This window comes from Cibotium barometz, chromosome 2 (genome assembly GCF_041138505.1).
Source record: "Cibotium barometz isolate CiBa-2024 chromosome 2, ASM4113850v1, whole genome shotgun sequence".
In the NCBI taxonomy this organism is placed as follows: domain Eukaryota; kingdom Viridiplantae; phylum Streptophyta; class Polypodiopsida; order Cyatheales; family Cibotiaceae; genus Cibotium; species Cibotium barometz.
Window position 1 is genome coordinate 27,895,504 of NC_141047.1, and position 24,923 is coordinate 27,920,426.

The window sequence follows — 24,923 nt, forward strand, 5'->3', positions numbered from 1 at the left end:
TTGGCCTGAAGTTTCCACCGTTGAGCTCCAAATCTCTTGCAAGAATTTGACAGTACTAGCCCATTCACGACTTGTGGCACCTCATTCCATCGACACCACCCCAAGCCCCAACCTCTTTTAAAGAAACACAAACACGAGCTATTGTGTAATCCATTCATTCCATACCCAAGGTTTGCAATGGAGGAACCTTCCACCACCCATTTGCTGTCAACCTCATGCCGCTAGCACCCACATTCCATAGTCCACTCAAGGAGAAGCTCCTCTTGGCTTTGCTTATGATATGTTTGAGCTGCCTTAGGACTTCTTCACACCTGACCCACATCCGGGAGAGGTAAGTGGACCCCAAGCTACATATGCCCATCAAGAGAGTCACCAAGAGACTCATGAGACGACTCCCACCACCCTCCCCAAATTTGTAACCAATTCCTAGTTCGTCCCAACCTCTATTGCATCTGCTTTGGTTGACCTTCTGCCCTTAAAAGCATCCCTTACCCTCCGTGACACCCTGAAGGATGCTATAGAGATGGTCTCTCATAGACCATCTCTTTCCATTGGAACCATGCCATGATTTTGCACCCCCCCATCACACCTTTCAACAACAATAAGAGCTTAAGAGTCGGGATGCATACATACAAGAAGAGGGTCGAAAGCTTAGCCATTCCCAACAATTGTGTCAGGCCACCCATGAGAAGAATGCCAAGCTCAAGAAAGCTGTATGCAAAATCCATAGGCTTCAGAATGAGCTCATGGGGCAGCTGAAGCCACCCAAGAGGAGCTAGCCCGAGCAGGACATGGATGCCCTCTGCCTTCAATACCAAGCCCTCAAGAATGCCAAGGTTGCGGCAACCCAGGCACATGAAACCCAAAGAGACCAACTCCTAGAGGAGCTCAATCAAGTTAAATGCGAAGAGATTGCAGTAGTCCGTGGAGCTAACCACAACTTGGTTTCTTGAGATCATGTGTGCATGCTTAATTCTTGAGTCATTCTATCTGATTTTTGGAATTTCCACATATAAAGTAGGCAAAAAACTTCCCTCGTATGGTTGTTAATGCCTTGTCATGCGGTTGTTAATGCCTTATCATGTGTTTGTTACTACCTACTCTTGGATCACAAAAGATGGGGAATCAATGCTCGAAAAATGCATTCTTTCTAACCAATCAAAATAAAGATAATAAAGCACTCAAAATGAGGAAAATTTTTAGGATTAAAACTAAAGTATATAATCTTTATCCCTTGAAAATGAAGACAATTTTTTAAATTCCATCCGAAAAAATACAAATTTTCAAGCACTTATCCATCTATCTATTAACCATATGGACAGCCAAGGCACAAGAAGAGGAGAGAAAAAAGAAACCCTTGATTTCTAAAAAATAAGAGGAAAACATCCCTTCCATTGACCCTTGGTATCCGATTGACCCCTCGTATTCCGATTGACCTTTCGTATTCGCATTGACCATTTGTATTACGATTGACCTTTCGTATTCCGATTGACCCCTCGTATTCCGATTGACCTTTCGTATTCGCATTGATCAATTGTATTCAAAAAAAAATCCTGGATTTCTAAAAAATAAAAAGAAAAAAAATCGCTTCCATTGATCTTTTGTATCCGGATTGACCCTTGTATTCTATTCCTGCCTTTACAAGAAAGAGAGGGTTGAGTAGTAGTGAGATGATTGCCAGATTCCAAAAGAGGCATCAAGTATTCTATATAAAGGATTTGATTACTGTGATTATTTGGCAGGCCGGCATCGTCATCATCACCTTCATCGAAGGGTCTCCATAGCAGAGGGCGCGGAGAGCTTCAAAGGTCTTGTGGCTATGGCGTCCTCTGCACAGCTGCGCCTCATGTCCGATCTCAAGGCTATTTGCAACGAGCCGCCAGAGGTAAGCGTAATCACTTGTTGCCAGTTTTTTGGTTTTTGCAGACTGCTGGGTATCGCTTGGTTTTCCCCATGTCGTTCTTCAGGGTTTTCGTTTTCTTCTGTTCAGCGTGATCTTTTGCCTGCAGAATCCATTGCGTATGGTCGTATCAAGTTGCCATACTTTGCTCGCTAGGCTTTTCTTCCTTTTGATGGCTAGGGTTCCATTTTTTGAAATTTCCATCTGCTAGGGTTTTCAGTTTTCTCGAGTCCACCCCTCCCCTCCTTGAATCAATTTTAATAGTTTTCTCTTTTTCAACATCTCTAACTCAGGGCTGCAGCGCGAGCCCTTATGGTGACGAAAACCTGTTCGTCTGGAGTGCTACAGTGTTTGGTCCAGAGGACACTCCATGGGAAGGCAAGTGATTTTTTTTGTTCGTTTGTTTGTAAGGTAGTTGAATATATTTTTGTGTGTGTTGCTAGAAGGAAGGGAAGGTGCGGGGGGGGAGGGTGTCTTCTTGCCCTGTGGGATGCAGTAATATTAAATTTATAGATTGGCATTCTCTCGCAAGTCCAATTACCTTGAAATTGGTCTCAACGGATAGGTTTTTAAATTTGCTGTTGGTTTTTTCTGCTGTTGTGTTATGTTCCCCTACGGCCTGCCATAGTCAACTCTTTGGACTTTGACCTTTCTGATTGGACTCTCTTGCCATTGTTATGAGCCCAAAAAATCCATAATAGTGCTGGGCTTATTACTGAGATTTGGCTGGATGTAGGTGGATGCTATTACGCGCTTTAAATAAAACAAGTTCTTTTATTGGACTGACGCCCATTTAAATGTGTCAATTTTAAGCAAGTGGATATAAGCAGGATTTGCATAAGATTAGGACCGAGCCAGGCCTAGGTCTAGCACCAGCCAGATGCTTGGATAGTGAGCACTGGTGGTGTATGCAGCGAGGTGTGTGGATCAGTAAGTTTATAGTTAAGTCTCGGAAGAGCTGAGTAAGAGATATGGTTGGATAGTGAGCTTGCCAGCAACCCTTCCAGCTTGTCTATGTTTGTAGGGGCGTAGGGACGATGTTTGAGGGCTTCTATGATTTCAAGCCATGCATATCTGTAGGTTCAAGCTTTACTTCTTCTAATTTCAAAGACTAGTTTTTGTAAATTTTTCACTAAAAATACATTAATTATGTTCTCTTGAACTCCCACAATCATCTCCAAAAGACGGCATCTAAAAAAATAATTTCTCTAGCTCTAGTTATACTTCGCTAGGTCTTCATAACTCCATGTAAATTTAGCCTAACTAATCCATTTTTAATTCTCTAATTTACAAAGGTTCTTTTCCGTAAATTCCTGAGAAATTAAGTCTCCAAAATGTTTTCCTAATGGCCATGCATCCCAACAAACGAGGTTCAAAAATACAAGTTATGTGTGTACAAAAATCCCCAAATTTCTTCCATGCAATGCTGTCACTAGCTTTGCCCTCTTCTTTTTCTTGACTCCACAAACCCCACATGTGGCCTCTTGTGAGGGCTAGGGTTTGCATCCCTTTGTTCCACACAAGGTGCATACACAAACTCCAAGAGCTATATGTAGTAAAAGAGACATACAAGTTTTCAAAAATCACTCGTAAACTTAGAGTCCCTATCACTGACTATGTCCTGCGGTAACCCGTACAGTCTAAACAATTGCTCGATAAACTGCCTTGCTAATTGCGTAGCTGTAATAGTCTTTCGGGTCGGTAAAAATCTAGCCATTTTTGTCAAGCGATCTAGAACAACCCAAATAGAATCGTGGCCTTGATGTGTCCTTGGCAATCCGGTAATAAAATCCATGGAAATACTTTCCCATTTATTACCGGGGATTTGCAAAGGATACAACAACCCAGCCTGTCTAAAGCGTTCAGCTTTATTAGCTTGACAAACTTGACACTTGAGAACATAATCTTCTACATACCCTTTCATCTTTGGCCAATAAAAAGTGTGTTTCACTAATGATAATGTCATGTGTATCCCAAGGTGTCCAGCGGAAGGGGCGTCGTGACACTCCTTAAGAATCTTGGACCTAATGTTCGGGATCTGTGGTACACAAATTTTGTCATTACGGAATAGTAAACCATTCCAAATCATCCACTGGCCTCTTGCAACGTGAATGGTAGGCTGTTCAGTCATCGAGTCTTGGTCAATCAATGAGCTCTCGTCGTGGATCTTCTGCCAAAATGGACCAAAATAACTATCAATCCTGCAAAGCCCTCTCAATGACTGAAATAAGTCAGTAGAAATCTCAGTGAACGACAAAGTATTCACCTCTCTAATTCGACTAAGCGCATCTGCAACACTATTCATGGACCCTTTCCGATAACGAATCTCAAAATCAAAATCTTGCATTAACTCAGCCCAACGAACTTTCCTTTCTCTCAAATCATCCGCATCACACATACTTGATTGACTGATGATCAGTCAATACCACAAACTTGGAGCCATATAAATAATGTCTCCAAACCTTGAGAGCGTGAATCACAGCATAAAGCTCTTCTCATGGGTTGGCCAACGACATTGAGTGTCGTCTCACTTTTTACTTTCAAAAGCAACAGGTCTACCATCTTGAAATAAAGCAGCCCCGATGGCATAGTCACTGGCATGAGTTTCAAGAACATAAGGCCGACTAGAATCGAGTAATGCTAAGATAGGTGTTTCCTTGACTTTATCTTTCAAAAGTCTGAAGGCCATATCCAAATCGTTATTCCAAGTGATAGGCTGATTTGACTTACGTCCACGACCTTTCAACAAGTCGGTCATCGGTAGTGTGAGCTGAGAGAACTCCCGCACAGATTTCCGAAGAAAAACAACGAAAGCAAGAAAAGAACGAAGTTGTTTCACTGTTCTTGGTATAGGCCAGTACAAAACCTTTTGAACTCAGTCATAGTCAATGCTCAATCTATCTCTAGTGATCTTGTGTCCCAAGTAAATGATGTTTGTCATAAAAAACTCACATTTACTTAACTTACCATATAGTTGATTCTGTCTTAAAATAGATAAGACAATCGTGAGGTGTCTAACATGATCCTCAAGAGTACGACTATATATCAAAATATCATCCAGGAACACCACCATAAATTTCTCCAAATGTTCACGAAATAGATCGTTCATCATTTACAGGAAAGTGGTTGGAGCATTGGTTAACCCAAAAGGTAATACGAGAAACTCGTAATGGCCATACCTAGTCCGAAAGGCGGTTCTTTCGACATGCCTTTCATGAATACGTATCTGGTGATAGCCAGTACGTAAATCTATCTTTGTAATGCCTTATCATCGACAGAGACAGAGTACCGGGCTGCTTGTGGTGCTGCTTGCGAGGCTGTGTGGCTGCGGAGGTTGCTTGGTGAGATTGGGTTTCCACAGGAGCCCACAATCATCCAGTGCGATAACCAGAGCTGTATAGCTATTGCTCGAAACCCGGTCTTTCATGCCCGGACCAAGCACATAGAGATACAATATCACTTTGTACGTGAGAAGATCTTGGCTGGTGACATCTTGCTTCTTTATTGTTCGACGGAGGACAATGTGGCGGACCTCTTCACGAAGTCTCTACCTCAGGCAATGCTCCGGTGGCACTCGAGCTCCCTGGGGTTAGTTCCACATCCAGGAACTAAGAGGGGGTGTTAGCAGTCATCTCCTGTCTGTATATTTACACGAGGGCCTTTGTTGTGGGTGTGCTCGCCTGATTCAGGTGTTTTCTCATTTTTCTCCACTCTCCATATTTTTTCCTATTTTTTCTGTTGTGGGAGGCTGTCCTGTGCATGTTGGCTACCCCTGTATGCTGGCCGACTGCAGGACTGTTTGCACTGATCTGGCCGATTGCATTTTTACTAGCTGACTGTACTTATGCTGGTTGGGTGTCATTAGGCTGATGTCGGCTGTCTCTACAGCAGGCCGACTGCTTGTAGGGGCCATATAAAATGGCCCCTTGGCCCCCACTCATTTTATTCTTGTATTTCGGGATTCCTAGTGTATATAGTAGAGTTACACGCCTCTCTCTCTCCCTCTCTATTGCTGTATTTTTTTGGAGTGCACTTGCTCTTGTGTTTTCAGATTTTGTCTTCATCTGTGTTGCATATTCTGACACTTGTTTCGAGGAAACAGGTCGGTGGATGCTCTCTCTGAGGTGATTCCAGTATTCGTGGTGCTTGAGGGTCCATGGTTCCATCTTCATCAACTTATCTTCTTCTGACTCTTGCACACTATGAGCTGCAAAGGGGGTGCTAGAATTTATGTATCTCAGTGTTTTGGGGATGTACCATTTATTTGGTATTTTATGTATTTTCTCTTATTTATTTTGTCCAGGGCCAGTCGGCTAGCCCTAGAGGCAGTCGGCCAGGTCTCTCTTGCACTATATAAGGAGTTCCTCCATTATTTACTCATCATCCACTTTCCTTGCACAAGTTCAACACTCAGTTGCTAGCTATTGCTATTGTAAAGCTTTACTGCTGTTATAAAAGGTGGTCTTGTCCAACTCTCTCAATTCCTTTGCACTCTCTCATAAGTTTTACTGTTTATGCTTTCGCGTGTCCATTCTCCATCATTTAAGTGCTTGATATACTTCACTATTTTAAACTCTTCACTAAACCCTTCAACATGAAGCATAAGTTTGAGAAACTTATGTGTATACTCCTTCACACTCAAGTATCTTTGTTGTAGATCGTTCCATTTACAAACCATTTTATCTTTGTGCATGTTGGAAGTGAATGCGTCTCTCATAGCTTCCTTGAATGCATCCCAACTTGTGGTATCATAACCTTGTGATTGGTGATCCCTCCGCCATGCATGAACATACCCTTCCACTTTCTCACTTCGAGGGTTCATCTCAAAATAGAGATCCAATTTGTTCACCCACTCCTCAAAGATGTTACTGTTAGTGCCTTCACCACTAAACTTTGAGAGGACAATCTTATCTTTCACACCCTTGAGTTCATCTCCATTCCCATTACGGTCACCACGCCTACGCATATGCCCGTCCATATAATGATTGTAATCCTGAAACGTACCAAAAAGATCTTTCTCAACATGAGGTCTTGAAGCATCACCTCGATGAGTATTCCCCTTGAATGGAACATGACCATCACTCCTTGGGACTCTTGAGCCTTCATTTGGAGATGCATGACTCTTACCTTTGGCTTCATTCGGTGTGTATGGAAACACTGGGTTGCGCATAGCATTATAAGTAGATTGAAAACTTGGGTGATGATTCTCTTTGTCTTTCACATGAGCTTGTCGAACATTGTGAGATGGTCCACCCTTGTCTTCATCCTTACTCATCATCTCATCATGCATGTCCCTAATCTCTTGCACAAGTGTTTGCATCATGCTTTTCATCATGCTTCTCATCATCATCATCATTTGTGACGTATCATTTGTCATAGCGGGTATTGCTTGTGCATTTTCTCCTCTCAATTGATTTGATGTATTGGCCACATTTGCAAAACTCGGTCCAATTTGCACATGATTTGTCCTATGTGCCATATTTGCATTGTTGTTGTCGCCTTGTAAATTCATATCCTCTTCACCAATCACCTCTACATGATCCTTGCTTATCTCCTAGCCAAGCCTTCCCAGCCCCTTAGCGAGTATTCTCAAGCCAAGGGTTGGGGCTAAGTCTTTGCGCCGGTACCTTATCCTCTGATGTACCACTTTTCCAAGGTAATCATGACACATTGGATTCAAGACATTCTCCCCTTGGCCTCTCCACCATATGCTGAGGTATCCTCACACATTCTAGATTCAATTGGATGAAATGTGGGATACAAAGTGATGTGATAGATGTGATTTGAACTTCAAAGATGTAGGTAGGATGACTTACAATGCTTTACATGAACTCATGCATAATCCATCGTTTCATTAGCATGTACGCATGCTATACTTTCCCTCTTTCAAAGCTCCATTATCCAAAAAATATCAACACCAATGCAATAATCAAGGTGAAGCAAGTAGCATGTGGATTGGCATGTATCTTGATATTCCCAAGCATATAGATGGCTTGAATGTCACACCAATGATTGAAGAAGCATCAAATGATTCCAATGGCATCCAATGGTATACGGAATTGATCAAGAACTCCCAAACTTAAGAAGCATGGCTTGATCATTGGTCTATTTGAAGCATTAGCTTGTTTAATGGCATCATTAGTGTACCTAATGATGATTAGATGAGGCTAATGGCAAGTTGAAGTGGACAATATCAAGAAATTAGGGTTTCTTGAAAGAAAGCTCCAAATCTCAAGTGGAGATTCAAGAAATCCAAAGAAATCAACCAAGAAATGCAAGGAAATGCTCAGTAATTGTTCAAATGTTACCAAGAAGCTATAATCTTGAATGTTTGTTGAGGAACGCCTTGATGAAAAACGTGGGCCTCTGTTTGCAGCTTTGTAGAGAGTCCATGGGCTTCATTCCTCAAGAAATAGAGCTCCAAAGTGGTAGAAATTGATTGAAGACACCATTGCTAAGCTTGGGAAAGCATTTAGGACTTGCATTAAGCTTGAATGAGGTGCCAATCAACAATTTCGCCGCCCTGCTGCTGTGTATTTCACTGCCTTGCTGCCACCTCTCCAAGACCTATTTCAAGTGCCTAACATGCTCCATAACTTCCCCATATCATTGCCTATTTGATGGTTAACAAGAATGAAGTGATTAGAGCAAGAAAGGACATGAAACTAGGGTTTTCTTGTAAAACAACAGGGGCTGAAAATTATGCAACTTTCCATGATGAAATTTTGGGAAAATAGGATCAATGAGAAGCTTTGATACCACTGCAATGAACTAGCATTGATCACTCAAGGCATGGAGTGATAACATGGGTGTAGGAGCACCATCCATAAGCAAGAAGAAGGGCAAGAAGCTTGTTAGCTTGTAATTTGGATTAGTATGAGTTAATTGTGATTAGCAGTTCACATTGGCTTATGTACCATGGTCCCCTTTTCACACATACTTATTAATGTCCATCTTACTTGGCCTTTGGCCCATAAGCCTATGTTCCTCACTTACAATTGGCCCCTTGACTTATCCTTGGCCCTTGGCCTCATGTGTACAATTTGTGTCCACCGCTTCATTGCATCTTGCTACATAACATGATGTTCATTGTCTGATGTCTCTCTCTCTCCACTGCCTCTTCCGAGCTGGGTTCGGACCACTTTCCAACCACTTTCCAGTATCATGGACTTCCCGGATCAGAGATGCATGGGACTTTTTCTTCTAGAGCTCCGTAGACATAGGGAGTCCTTAGTGAGATCCAGATCAATTGTACTTGCTCGAGGACTAGCACAACTCTCACCATTTTCTTCTATACCAGCACTCCGAGGGTCGATCCACCCATTATGCTTGGTCCTTGGCCTCGTGTACAATTTGTGTCCACCGCTTCATTGCGTCTTGCTACATAATATGATGTTCATTGTCTGATGTCTCTCTCTCTCTCTCTCTCTCTCTCTCTCTCTCTCTCTCCATTGCCTCTTTTGAGTTGGGTTCGGACCACTTTCCAGGATCATGGACTTCTCAGATCAGAGATGCCTGGGACTTTTTCTTCTAGAGCTCTGTAGACACAGGGAGTCCTTAATGAGATCCAGATCAACTGTACTTGCTCGAGGACCAGCAAAGAGAGCTCTCACCAACTTCTTCCATACCACCACACCGAGGGCCAATCCACCCATCATACCCGGACCACAGGCTAGTGCAGGAGCTCGGCCGAGAGGTGTGACACTCGACAGAGCCATTGAGTTATGCAGAGCTCGATGCCCCAAACCCCATGGCCCTCGCCCCCCACGGCCACACCACCAGAGGAGGATCAGGGCCATCATCTCCCATCATCGCAGGACCTTCTTGTGCTGGGACAACCAAAGCTGATTATGTATCACGTGCCACTCATGCCACCGAGTGCGAGTGCCCGGGGGACTAGGGCCTTTGACACACTTGTTGATACCATTAATGCATATTAAAACATTTAAACATGGCCACATCCTTAACACATATCCATCATCACTTTGCATAAAACATAAAAGTTGGACAAAACATCCACAAATGCTGAAAATGGAGCTTGCACATGTGACACCGCATAGGGGCCGGAATGGGCCGACCCCCCCCTTGAAGTATTTTATTACCCAAGGAGAATAATATCATGTACAAGCTTTAAGGGCCTTACTCTTTCCACGGGAGATACCAGATTATCCATATACAAATGCCATAACATAGCCCACCAACACGAGGCTACCAAGCCGGAACACATGCTATAGAAATGCCGAACCAACAATATAATCCATATACCTCCGTGGTTACTGATACTTCCCCAAGAACCATGGGTCTTCATGCAATAGAGTTGGTGCAGCAAGTACAACTCTCCATTCAGTCGGTACAGCAAGTACAGTGGTTGGTACAACAAGTACAAATGTTGGTACAATAGGTACAAGTACAAGGATTGGTACAGCCAGTACAGTGGTTGGTACAGCAGGTACAAGGGTTGGTACAACAAGTACAATGGCTAGAAATCATAATAAATGATTAAATATCCCTGTCTTCAGTATTTCTTCGCGATGGAAGCTTCCAAAATAGTCCCCAATAGTCGGTATTCTTCATGGGCAGCCTTCAAGAGAGAGAGAAAGAGAGTAGCCATCATTAGGGCAGCCTGTAATGGTGGTAGAGGCTAGTGTGCAGCAAGAGAGAGCCTCCATTAATGAAGAGAGAGGGCTCCAATTTATAGATTTATGAGCTAAAATGGCAAGAGAAGGCTACAATGACAAGTGGAATATTTAGACATCCTGGAGTCCACCAGACCCCTTTCATATTGGGAAATGTTCAGGCTGGTGATAGTATACCTATGGTGAACGAGTCTCATGCAAGGATCCTTATGTGAATGCAAGTACCATCTTTGCACAGGTCATCGTTGCATAGGGCGCATGCCTATGTGCCGCATGTTTCTCGTCAGGGTTCGATGCATGTACCTATTGCTGCCCCATTGGATAAGGGGAAGAGAAAGTTGAAAATTGAGGGTCACCGTGCCAAGAGGCTTAAATAATTTAAAGCATTTGACAAATCTGTGAAGTTTGAAGCCTACCATGGTGATTATGATGCAAGCAAGGCAATGAAGTCTACTGACATGAAATACAGGATGAACTTTCACATGAGAGGGCAAGTCCAATTCATATGCAACTGAACCAATCCGGCGTTTAACCAGAAATGGTCCGTAGTATCTAGTAGATAAGTTCGGAGATTGATCCGTTCGTAAAGTCTCGGAATCTTTCAGAACTCGCAAATAAACTATCGTTCCTTCAGAGAACTCTCTCGGTGAACGATGTCTATTAGAATAAAATTTGTCTTTGTCTTGAGCGCTTCTAATAGATTCCTTCGTAACTTGTAACATTTCTTGCATGTCTTGCAAAAAAATACGCGATGCAGAATTGTGAAGTCATGAAAATCCCACGGTAACAGGTGATCTAGGTTAAAATCCGTACATAAGCATAAAAGGACTAAAACCTGTACTCGTATGCTTAGTACTGTTGTATGCAAATTCTAACATAGGAAGATAATCCTCCCATGAATCTTGTCTTTTGGAGACATATGCACGAAGCATGTCTTCCAAAGTCTGATTCGCCCTTTCAGTCTGGCCATCAGATTGAGGATGATATGAGGAACTTAGATTCAAAGTTGTTTCCACTTCTCAAAAACAAGCCTCCAAAAGTCACTTATAAACTTAGAGTCTCTATCACTGACCATGCCCTTCGATAAACCGTACAGCCTAAACAATTGCTTGATAAATTGTTTTGCTAATTGCGTAGCCGTAACAGTCTTCCGTGTAGGTAAAAATCTAGCCATCTTTGTTAAGCGGTCCACCACAACCCAAATAGAGTCGTGGTCTTGACGTGTTCTTGGCAATCCGATAATAAAATCCATGGAAATACTTTCCCACTTATTACCTGGGATTTGTAAAGGATGCAGCATCCTAGCTTGTGTAAAGCGTTCAGCTTTATTCGCTTGACAAATCTAACACTTATTACCTGGGATTTGTAAAGGATGCAGCATCCTAGCTTGTGTAAAGCGTTCAGCTTTATTCGCTTGACAAATCTAACACTTGAGGACATAATCTTCAACATACCCTTTCATCTTTGGCCAATAGAAAGTGTCTCACTAAAGCTAATGTCTTGTGTACCTTGGGGTGTCCAACAGAAGGGGCGTCGTGACACTCCTTAAGAATCTTGGACCGAATGTCCGGGACTTGTGGTACACAAATTTTGTCATTATGGAACAATAAACCATTCCGAAGCATCCACTGGCCTCTTGCAGCCTGAATAGTAGGTTGCTCAGTCACTGAGTCTTGGTCAATCAAGGAGCTTCCGTCCTGGATCCTCTGCCAATATGGACCAAAATAATTATCAATCTTGCAAAGCTCTCTCAATGATTGAAATAAGTCAGTGGAAATCTCGGTGAACGACAAAGTATTCACCTCTCTGATCCGACTAAGCGCATCTGCTACACTATTCATGGGTCCCTTTCGATAGTATATTTCAAAATCAAAATCTTGCATTAACTATGCCCATCTAGCTTTTCGTGCTCTCAAATCATCCGCATCACACACATACTTGATTGACCGATGATCAGTCAATGCCACAAACTTGGAGCCATATAAATAATGTGAAACCGGCCTGATGGGCGGTGAAACAAACACTCGCACATAAAACACTTCAACGCCATTGAGAACCTAGAAAAGGAAAACAAACAGGGGGAGCTAGAGTGCTCCTGCAAACAGTACACGGACACTGATTGGCCCCAAATCGCAGTGGCGCCCCTTGCGGTATTTCTTTAATTGATTATAAGAGCTTTGATTACAATAAGGCTGGAAACTCAGCCGCATATGAACAGCATCACACCCTGACACATCCAGTGCTCCTGCATCACAACACAGACTCCCAAACTGTCTCTCAAAAGAGAACTCGCATCACAGCACAGCATACCATTAAGTCGACACACCTGTACCAACCCTCTCTACCTTCCAAGGGTACTATCCATCTTTGTCATGGATTCCCTGTCCCCTGCCCAATCAGTAGCAAGGCTGTACCATACATGTGTCCATTCCTGTACCTTCTGCCTGCATGTGACCTATCTCTTGGAGAAACCCAAAAACATGTTTCCTCGAGAAACCTACGACCTGTTTCCACATGAAACCCTTAGGCCTGTTTCCCTTTGAAACTTCTGTCCTGTTTCCATACAGAACCATTCATGGTACCATTCAACAACAGTACCAAACACGGCATACATCTAGTTACCTGTTCCCTCATGAAACATCTAGCAACATAGAGATGCCCATAACTGTAGGTCCCTCTGTTCCTTTCTAGCAGGAAGAAAACAATCTGCTCCATGAGCACGCAGCCATGCGAGCTTGCATCACTCCCATGCCAAGAAACATAACCAAATGACGTGTACTTGTAGCCAGAAACCCAAGTACATAGCTGAATTTGCAGCCAAGCAAAAACAGCCCATAAACAGTCTCAAAACATTCCTGAACCCAAAGCAAAGAGAAGCTGAAAGTTCCATCAGTTGAACGCCATCGACATGATGTCTATGTTCATGAATAACCAGCCCTTGTCCACCTTTATGTCCAGAGAAACAAGCCCCCTGTCTTCTGCAAAAACACGCCCCCTCCAAAAAGCACCAGTGCTATTGGGCGTTTCATAGCAAGCGAGGGAGGGAAAGAGAGAGTTAAGGCGCATGTGCAATCCCACTGTTTTCACCCAAAAAGCAAGCACAAAAAGACACTCAGCTGCGCCTGTATTCCTTGTAGCGCAGCCCGCCAGCAGTACCTTCCTGCTGTCCGTACAGGCCTGCAGCTACCACCTGTACCAGCCGCCAGCCAACCTGCACAGTAGGCGTCTAAACCTGCAGCACCCGTACCCTGGTCGCCAGCTCCGCCTATACTTCCAGCCGCCAGTAAAACATGCAGCCGCTTGTTCCGTACAATACTCAACCTGCTGTTCTGTACGACCAGCAGTTCCATATGGGCACTCTCTACGCAGGTGTAGTTCCCTTCTCATCCACGCAGCCAACATGCACGCCTCCTCCCCCAAAAGCAAGAGAGAGAGTCAAGAGAGAGACGTGGGTCTCCAAAAGTGGAGTAGTCTCTAAAAATTGCCCTAGGGGCCTCCCAAGGTTTTGAAACCTTTAAAACATTAATTTTTGGCCACCAAAGATTATAAAACCTTTTTAATTAATGTCTCTTTGCCCCCTTCACACCTGGGGTTGTCCACACACGGGCTTACTTTTTGACTCCAACCTGATGCCATTCACACTGTCCACCATGTCCCTGTGCACACCTGCATATTGTCCAGAGAAAAACACAGGGTCGTAACATAATGCCTCTAAACCTTGAGAACGTAAATGACAACATAAAGCTCCTTTTCAAGGGTTGGCCAACGAGATTGAGTGTCGTCGAGCTTTTGACTCTCGAAAGCAACAGGTCTACTATCTTGGAATAGAGCAGCCCTGATCGCATAATCACTCGCGTTAGTCTGAAGAACATAAGGCCGACTAGGATCAGATAGTGCTAAGGTAGGGGCTTTCTTGACTTTATCTTTCAAAAGTCTGAAGACCATATCCAAATCATTATTCCAAGGGATAGGCTGATTCGACTATGTCCACGACCTTTCAACAAGTCGGTCATTGGTATTGTGAGCTGAGAGTACTCCCACATAGATTTTCGAAGAAAAACAACAAAACCGAGAAAAGAACGAAGTTGTCTCACCGTCTGCAGTATTGGCCAAGCCAAAACCTTCTGCACTTGTTCATAGTCAATGCTCAACCCGTCTCGTGTGATCTTGTGTCCCAAGTAAATGATTTCTGTTATAAAAAACTCACATTTACTAAATTTAGCATACAGTCGATTTTGTCTTAAAATAGTCAAGACAATTGTGAGGTGTCTAACATGATCCTCAAGAGTATGATTGTATACTAAAATATCGTCCAGGAACACCACCACGAACTTTCCCAAATGTTCATGAAAAATATTGTTCATCATTTGTTGGAAAGTGGTTGGAGCATTAGTCAATCTAAAAGGTAATACGACAAACTCGTAATGGCTATACCTAGTCCGAAAGGCAGTTCTTTTGACGTGTCTTTCATGAATACGTATCTTGTGGTAGCCAGTACATAAATCTATCTTTGTGAAATACTTCGCTCCTACTAAAAGGTCAATTAGGTTATCTGATCTAGGAAGAGGTGTCACCATTTGGCCACCCATTTGGTCCATCTCCATTTTTGGTGCCACTTCTATGGGACTGTCACTTCATAGAGCGGCCAGATTTGTGCCATGTTCACATCAATCCAGTCCGGTGTCTCATGTGAAAGGGTCAGTCACTTTGTGTCACATGGATGGGAACCAGTTTCATGCCACCTGTGTGTGACCAGGATCGTGCCATATGGACGGGAGCCTGTATCGTGCCACCCGTGTATGACTAGGATGGTATCTTGTCCATGGGATTGTCACTCCATGGAAGGACCCGTGTTTGTATTGCGTCTTGTCTATGGGACTGTCACTCCATAGGAAGGCTAGGGTTTTCACATTCTGTTGCGCCAGTTTTGTACCCGACTAGAATGTTTTGTACAAGTTTCATGAAAGGGAGATTTTGTCCATCATATGTGCACATGCATCCATTTTTGCATGTCTGAAATTGTTTTCGCTTGACTTGTATTTGTGTAGCTGCCTGCCATGTTGTGCCACTTACTGAGCGGGGACGCTTGCCAGTGAGCTGTGAAGCTTGCCTTTCTTCTGATATGTTTTGTTGCATGTGAAGAGGTGGTAGGTATACTTTTTTAAAAGGTTATATTATAACTAAACTTAACCTTTGTATTTATAAAGGTTATGAGTTCATATTCATTAAGCCATGGATGATGGGCCATGGGCAATAGCAAGTATGGGTGCCCAGCCCATTCTCTCTCTCTCTCTCTCTCTCTCTCTCTCTCTCTCTCTCAGGTGCTGCAGTCTCTCTCTTTGAAGGAGCCCGACTGCTTACTCTCTTTCTTCCATGCTGTCAGCGTGTAGTAAAAAAACCCGACTCCTTTTCTCTCTCTTACCCGGCGTATGGAAGCAACCCTGACTGTAACCGCTCCCTACAGGAGGCCTACAAATCGGAAGACAAAATACACTTCAGGAACTCTTTCTTGAATACTTCTTCAAACTGTGCCCAGGTTGGTGGTTTAGGTTTGAGTTCCTTCCACCACATCAAAGCTTTGCCCGAGAGGAAACTTGCTGCCAACTGAATCTTTTTGTCATCGCCATATGGATGAAACTAGAAGTGGACTTGCCACTTATGTAGCCACGTGTCCACAATCTCCTTGGTATGCTGCTTTTGCTCGTCCCCAAACTGCTCCAGAGTGATGTTGGGGCCTAAAGCAGACGCCAAGGTATCCATGCCCGAGAGAGTAGACATGGTAGTGGTCAATAAAGAGATGGAATTTTGCAAAGTTTGCATCTGCACGAGGACCTGTGTCTGATGCTCCGTGAAAGAAGCCTCGAAAGTAACTTTAAACTCCTGAAAATTCCCGTTGTTAAATTCTTTAACTCTTCTCATAGTCTCATTGAGAAGTCTTTTCCTTTGTGAATACAAACTTTTGATTACAGTGCTCTTTATACTAACTTAGACTTAAATGACTTGCGTAGTAGAATTAAAGCTCTGATTTCTTAAGTCTTTCATTACAAACTAGAGCACAATAGATACAAAGCTTTGTTGATAAAAAAATCAGCTCTTCATTTTGATTTTTGTTGGTTGAAAAACAAAAACCAAGACATAGCCAAGATTCCAAGAATAAAAAAGATATACTAAGATCGTAGACCAAGATGATATTATGTCTTGGTTAGATTTTCTCCTAGATAACCTCTATATAATCTTAGGCGATTCCTTATTTAAACAAACCATTGGTATTCCTATGGATACTAACTATGCCGTTTTTCTTGCCAACTTTTATCTTTTTACTTATGAATTTGAATTTATGGAACGCCTAGTTTCCGTTGATACATGTCCTGTCTTTCTCCATAATCTTTGTCAAGAGAGACGTTTTATTGATGACCTTTTTGTTCCCAATATTCCTGATTTCCAAGACTTTATGTATTTAAACCCTACCTCTCTAGGTGGAGGAATTTATCCCAAAGAGTTTTGTGAACTTAACTGCACTGCAAATAATGACCATTATTCTTTTTTGGGCCTCAAGATTTCTCAATCTTGTGTTGGTTTAGATGTAGATATATATGATAAACGTTTACAATCCGAGCATTCCAACTTAAATATCATAAGAATGCCTTACTTCACTTCTAACATTTCTAAAATAACTAAATACGGTGTTGTCTCTTCTTAGTTATTTAGGTTCTCTCGTATTTGTTTAAACAAGTTTGCTTTTGTTACTTAAGTTTGTTAACTCATCAATTTACTTATGCAAAAGGAATATTGCTTTAAACAGGTTTTAAGCAAAGTTCGTTGTTTTTTGAATCGAAGTAAATATATCTTTGAGATTTTTGCTTTTAAGATTATAAGTAATAAGTTTCACAAAAATGGGGAGCTTCATTTTAGCTCTTAGTTGTTATTTATTCATTGCCTTAATAGAGAAGTGGTTTATTTTTGCTAGTCTTGTTGTAAGTGCTAGCCTTCATCATGGTTGAGTCTGCCCTTCACCTTCGGAGAAGTGATAGAAACTTAGCTCGTTGGTCTGTGTATAAAAATTGTGTCCTTGGTTAGGACAATTTTTATATATATGTAAACCTACACCTACTCTGGGACGCTGATGACGTGAGTAGGGATGTCGTAGCACCTAGTCCATGCTATGCATGATGAAATTGATGATCTTATACTTCATGATTGGACAATCTTTTGACGTAACGTTCGCACTTTTTATATTCTTGTCTTTACTTGTTTTGTTTTAGTGGATTAGTCATTTAAACTTTGTTTTGCTAATTAATTTGTTTAGCTTGTTTTTTAGAAATTTTTTTGTTATGGTTCAATAAAGAATTTGTGTGTGTATGTGGGCGTGTGTGGTTTAGTTATGTATTTGTCTATTTTTGTAAGTTATTATTACTATTATTGTTATTATTTTTTCTCAGGTGTCTCTATTAAGCCCTTTTTGTTTGTTTTTAGTGATTCTCTTCTTTCTTTTAAAATTATTTGTAAGTTCAGATTCATGTGGTGCATTGATCTTAAGAGCAGGTATCACCAGCTGCGTGTGGCACCACAAGATATACACAAAACGGCGTTCAGGGCGTCATTTGGGTTATATGAGTTTTTGGTTATACCGTTTGGTCTTTACAAATGCCTTGGCCATGTTCAATAGAACGATGGATCGCATTTTCCGTGAGCATCGGAAATTCACAGGATTGTTTTTCGATGATATCTTGGTATTTACCAAGAATGAGCAAGAACACCGCCAACATTTGGCCATCGTTTTTGAAGAGCTTCGTAACCACAAGCTCTTCATTAATGCGAAAAAGAGTGAATTTTCCTTTTGAGATTCACTATTTGGGGCATCTTGTATCAAAGAATAGCGTCAAGATGGATCCTGCAAAGATTTAAAGCCATTCGGAATTGGCCTAAGCTATCTTCCGTACATGAAGTACGAAACTTTTTGGGTTTATGCTCATATTACAGGAGTTTTATTAGACACTTTGCATGGATTTCTTGGCCAGGGGTGACAGTTGCATGAGCTCAGTAAGAAGAATGAAGTCTTCAAATGGACAGTTGAGGACAAAGATGCTTTCGTTCGCCTCAAGGAGACCGTTATGAGTGGGTCTGTGTTAAGTCATCATTCCAGTCGCATGAGCTCAGTAAGAAGAATGAAGTCTTCAAATGGACAGTTGAGGACAAAGATGCTTTCGTTCGCCTCAAGGGGACCGTTATGAGTGGGTCCGTGTTAAGTCATTCCAGTCCTGCAGAAACCTTTTTGTGTGGAATGTGATGCGTCCGGAAGTTGCATTGGCACTGTCCTAAATCAAGAAGGACATGCCATAGCTTATGAAAGCCGTCGTTTGCATGCTGCATAGCTTTCTTTGGGCATTTATGAGGAGTTGTTGGCTGTGATTCATGCCTCGACTATTTGGAAACACTACCTTCTTGGAGCTGATTTTATGGTCAAGACAAATCATTAGAGCCTAAGGTAAAGGTACTTCTTGACGCAAACAAAGCTTTCGGAGAAGCATACGAGGATGGCAAACTTCTTGTCTATGTTTCATTTTCAGATTATGCACATTCCAAGAAAAAAGAATGTGGTGGTAGATGCATAGAAAGGCATATGTGGCTACAGTGTCAATTGTCTCACATGGGGACTTGTCTGCCATGCGTGAATTGTACCATACGGATGCTAATTTTGGGGCATATATGGACTCATTTAGTGGCGGACATGCACATGCCTCTTATGTGTTCAAAGACGAGTATCTCATGAAGGATAACTGCCTATGTTGTGTCAAACATGAGGCAAAAGGTCATTGATGAGTGCCATGCTCCTCCGTATGCAGAACATAGAAGTAAAATGCCTACTATGCGCATGATTGAGCGTTACATCTTTTGGCCAAGAATGTGCAGAGATGTAGAGGTATATGTACGTGCATGTATCACTTGCCAGAAACTCAAGTTTGATAGGCAAAAGGCTCCTGGTTTGTTTCAGCCTTTGTCTATTCCCTTACAACCATGGGAAAGTATTGCAATCGATTTTATCATGGATTTGCCTCGTACTCAGCAAGGCAATGATGCTATTTGGACCATCGTTGACAGGTTTATCAAGCAAGCACACTTTTGGCGATCAAGAAGGCCACTAAGTGTGAGCATATGATTAAGTTATTTGTGGCACAAGTGTTCAAACACCATGGTGCCTAAATCCATTGTGGGGGATAGAGATTGAGGATTACAAGCCTCTTTTGGAGAGCTTTGTTTGACAATATGGACACTAAGTTGGACTTCTTGTCGGCTTTCCATCCCCAAACGGATGGGCAAAGTGAGGCTACAAATTGGGTGCCTAAATCCATTGTGGGGGATAGAGATCGAGGATTACAAGCCTCTTTTGGAGAGCTTTGTTTGACAATATGGACACTAAGTTGGACTTCTTGTCGGCTTTCCATCCCCAAACGGATGGGCAAAGTGAGGCTACAAATTGGGTGGTGTTGGATCTTCTTAAATGCTATGTTGTACACTAGAAAACAGCTTGGGAAAAGTATCTACCGTTGGTAGAGTTTGCATACAACAACACATTGCATGCCTTCACGGGAAAGGCCCCATTTGAAATTGTTTATGGCAAAGTGATATTGCCGCCCATCCTACGCACTAAGGATGAGATCTTTGTAGCTGATGAGTATGACAGAGATCTTGATGTTGCCTTTGGCACAAGTGCGGACAGCCATTGCTCGTTCACAAGATAAGCATAAGACTCAAGAGGGCTGCCGAGAAGCAAAGAAGAGACGTAGACATCTAAGAAAATGATTGGGTATTGCTGAAATTTGAGAAAGCAAGACTCCGTAAGAGGCTAGGAAAGGAGGGAGCATGCCCTAAGCTTTTTACTAGGTATTACAGACCTTTTAAGGTGATCAAGCAGATCAATGAGGTTGCATTTTGGCTTGCATTGCTTGATCATTGGAGCATTCACAATGCCTTTCATGTGAGTCTATTGCTCAAGTATGTGGGGCCAGAGCCAAAAGAGCCCGTCACAGAAGAGCTGCCAGAGGTTGATGAGCTAGAGGAAGTTCTACAACCTGAGCAGATTGTGTTTCACAAGGGGAGAAAGCTACCTCTTGGTAAGCTTTGCAGGAGAGACCTTGTGAAGTTCAAGAACTATTTGCCTATCGACGCAAAATGGGCCGATGAAGACTACTTCAAAGATTGCCTACAACTTCTTTTGGCATATTTAGAGGCTTTTCAGTTGAGGTCAATTGTTTAAAAGCTTGGAGGGATGTCTCAATTTGGCCGAGTGGTCTTCCTCTATTTTGTGCCAAGGTACGGGAGGCCAAGGAGCTTCGTGTAGCCCGTATTGAGGCCAAGACTCACGTCATGTATGGGAGGCCAAGCCTCGTGTCACCTATAGTGTGGCCAGGACGTGGAACCCACTCTCAGGGATCCCAGTTTAGGCTTCCCATTGAGCCAGTTCCGTGCTTGGGAAGACCTGCTATTTACAGGTTCTAGGAACGAGAGATATATCCATTGCGTAATGCATATGCATGCATCTCTCAAAGCTTATAAACCTTTTCCCACCATTTCAATTATTAAAATGAATACTTACCACTTGTTCACGTGCCACAAATTCTGTCAAAATACAAGGCATTCACACGATTCACAAGTGGGCGTCCCTTGTCCATGAATTAAACACGTCATAGCAAGCAGTCACACGAAAACAAGTTACGTGAAAACGGCGTTCAAACTTCATTAAAGATTGGACTACCCACTAGGTTACGCCCGGGGCCCAAGAGCCATGTGTGGGCAGCCCGAGCCTTGGGCACGCCACTTGGTCATTTAAGCCCCATGTGGCCACTCTAATATATGGAGGTGCACCCCATTATTCAAGGTGGGCTGTACCACATGGCACAAGGGAGTTGGACCCCTCTCACTACCTCTCCCAAATGTTCTCCATGACTCTCCTAATCCCTTTCTTGGAGGTGGGCGTGGGTTTTCCCTTGTCTCTCTCCTTGGCTGAAAGTCGACCATCTCTCTCTTCCTCTCTTTTTCTGCTGGTCGATTGCTCCCCTTGTGGATGGCTACTGTACCTGCTGAATCTGTTGTTACCTACTGTACCTGCTGAATCTGTTGCACCCCTTACTGCTGTACCTGCTGTACCAGCACTGTTGCACCAGCAGTACACGACTGTACCTGTTGTGCTGAAGCCGCCTACTGTATCACCTGCTGTACCGGCACTGTTGCACCAGCAGTACCCGACTGTACCTGCTGTGCTGAAGCCGCCTACTGAATCACCTGCTGTACCTGCTGTGTACCTACTGTGGGCACCTTCTGTACCTGCTGTGGACTGACTGTGAACCCTTCTGTACCTGCTGTATCTGCGGGGAACCCTACTGTACCTGCTGTACTGCTGGGAATCCTACTGTACCTGTCACCAGCCTCGACATTTCCCAGTATGAAAGGGGTCTGGTGGATTCCAGGATGTCTAAATATTTGGAAAGTACAAGCTTGGGAATGGGGGATTATCCCAGAATACAAAGGACCACACTCCTAAAATTTAGGAGAGTTGCTATTTTGGCCCGACTCCGATGGAAATTCTGTTCGCGTCATTACATTTGGAATTGAGCAGATACCAAGAGTTGGCAAAGTGCCTATGACAGAATGTCTACTAGTTAGGATATTTTAGAGGTAAAGATTATGGGAGAACCCATCTCTTAGATTGGGACATGTGGCAAGAAAGTGGATCAAAGTGAGATAAGTGGTCTCACACTTGTCACTCAGCTATTGTGTGGCTCTCCACTTGTCATTGTAGCCTTCTTTTGCCATTTTAGCTCATGGGAGGCCCAAATCTATAAATTGGAGCCCTCTCTCTTCATTAATAGAGGCTCTCTTGCTGCACACTAGCCTCTACCACTGTTATAGGCTGCCCTAATGATGGCTACTCTCTTTCTCTCTCTCTTGAAGGCTACCCTAATGATGGCTACTCTCTTTCTCTCTCTCTTGAAGGCTGCCCATGAAGAATACCACCGGCTGTTGGGGACTGTTTTGGAGGCTTTCATCGCGAAGAAATACTGAAGGCAAGGGTATTTAATCATTTATTATGATTTCTAGCCATTGTACTTGTTGTACCAACTCTTGTACCTATTGTACCAGCCAGTGTATTGGCTGTATGGTGTCACACGTGCAAGCTCCATTTTCAGCATTTGTGGATGTTTTGTCCAGCTTTTATGTTTTATGCAAAGTTATGATGGATATGTGTTAAGGCTGTGGCCATGTTTAAATGTTTTAATATGCATTAATGGTATCAACAAGTGTGTCAAAGGCCCTAGTCTCTCGGACACCCGCCGTGAGTTCCATTGGTATCAGAGCATAGGCAACCATCTATCAATATGGAAGAGAAAAGATCTCAAGTGGGGACCACACTTACCATCATTGCTGTTAAGCATGGAGCCGCTTCATCGCTTATGAAGCAAGAGCATGAGCAGTAGACAGCTTGTTGATCTAAGGATTTATGAATTCACAAAATTTTATCTTGGAAGTGTGGAGTTGGCTTTATGTGCACATGTTTAGCACTCTTTCCATATGGATATTGTGGATTATATTATCAAGCTTACAGGCAAGCTATATGGAGATATATCTCACGATATCTTAAGGATATGGTGAGGAGATATTTCTTTTGGCTTCATGACCAACCTGGCAAAGAAAAGCTAAGTATACTTTGAGTTTGCAAAGTTGGTGCTTTTGCTATTTACTATGAAGTGTTTTTGATGTTCACTAACCCTTGTATAGCCATGCAAGGAGACAGGTGGTGTTGTTTGCCTTGAGATGGTTTCAGGGAAACATTGTTTATGGCTCCCTTTATTGGAATGGATTATATCTATGGAGGATGAGATTTATATAGATATTGGGCTTTACAAGCAATTTCTATGGAGGAATTTGTCCCAGTTTATAGAGAAGAAATATTTGGATATCTCATGGATATGATGCTTTTATGGATAAATGTCTACCTCTACTCCAAGGTGTGTGGTTAGCACGGAGTATGTGGTAAGAGTTATGATATACAAGGATTATGATATTTGGACTTATGAGACTGATTTATCTCGTCCATTTACTTGGGACACGGATTATGATATTTGGACTTATGGGACTGATTTGTCTCGCCCATTTACTTGGGACATGATTATGATATTTGGACTTATGGGACTGCTTTGTCTCGCCCATTTATTTGGGACATGGATTTATTTATTTTTAAGCCATATTAGAATCACTATCTTCCCATACAGAGGCCAAGAGGTTCATTGTTCATCTCACCATGCATGTGGATTCATGTTGGGATTGTGAGAGGGCAATTCAATGAACACTCCACTATACACGTGGATTCGTATTGCGATTGTGGAGTGAGTGTTTCATTGTTTCCACACCATACTTGTTGATTAGAGTTGGGATTGTATGGGAGAACATGGGAAGTGTTGGGATTGGGAGAAAGGATTGCCAGAACTATGGAGAACCAGCTTTTCTGTCACCATGGTTTGTGCTCTTGAATGGCACCGGTTTGTGTGCATAGCACATGTTTCTATGCGAGGCACTAGTTTCTTGTACATGGCACTTATTTAAGTGTCTTAGTACCTGCTTGGTGATTTTCATTGGCATATGATTATCTCATTGATATTGGTGATTGAGACACAATTGGCTCTTGTGCATGTGTCTAGCATATCTTCCATGGAATTCTTGCCCATTTATTTTGGGACATGATTTTCATATTGGTATTATGGACACTTATTTAGTCTCACCCATTTCTTTGGGACATGGATTCTTCACTTATATTGGATTTCTGAGACTGTCTCGTCTCACCCACTTGATGGGACATGATTATATCTTGAATATATGGCTTGAAGCTTAAAGTTGCGGACAACTTTTAAGAAGCTCGAGAGGATGTCACTTACCTCGAGGTTTCCCAGTATGAAAGGGGTCTGGTGGACTCCAGGATGTCTAAATATTTGGAAAGTACAAGCTTAGGAATGGGGGATTACCCTAGAATACAAAGGACCACACTCCTAAAATTTAGGAGAGTTGCTATTTTTGGCCCGACTCCGATGGAAATTTTGTTCGCGTCATTACATTTGGAATTGAGCCGATACCAAGAGTTGGCAAAGTGCCTATGACAGAATGTCTACTAGTTGGGATATTTTTAGAGGTAAAGATTATGGGAGAACCCATCTCTTAGATTGGGACACGTGGCAAGAAAGTGGATCAAAGTGAGACAAGTGGCCTCACACTTGTCACTCCAGCTATCGTGTGACTCTCCACTTGTCATCGTAGCCTTCTCTTGCCATTTTAGCTCATGGGAGGCCCAAATCTATAAATTGGAGCCCTCTCTCTTCATTAATAGAGGCTCTCTTGTT

At 42.6% G+C, this 24,923-nt stretch overlaps 1 protein-coding gene across 2 annotated transcripts in view; it reads left to right on the forward strand.

Annotated features, from left to right (window-relative positions):
• Positions 1 to 1,648: 1,648 nt before the first annotated feature.
• Positions 1,649 to 24,923, forward strand: part of LOC147640885 (ubiquitin-conjugating enzyme E2 2-like) — a 28,289-nt gene continuing 5,014 nt past the window's right edge. The window contains exons 1-2 of one of the 2 annotated variants that reach the window (XM_086816284.1): positions 1,649 to 1,885; positions 2,194 to 2,278. In XM_086816284.1, coding sequence (XP_086672410.1) covers positions 1,820 to 1,885; positions 2,194 to 2,278 — 151 coding nt within the window. In that variant the 5' untranslated portion in view covers positions 1,649 to 1,819. The remainder of the gene's footprint in view (positions 1,886 to 2,193; positions 2,279 to 24,923) is intronic. The other variant, XM_086816275.1, reaches the window with a different exon arrangement.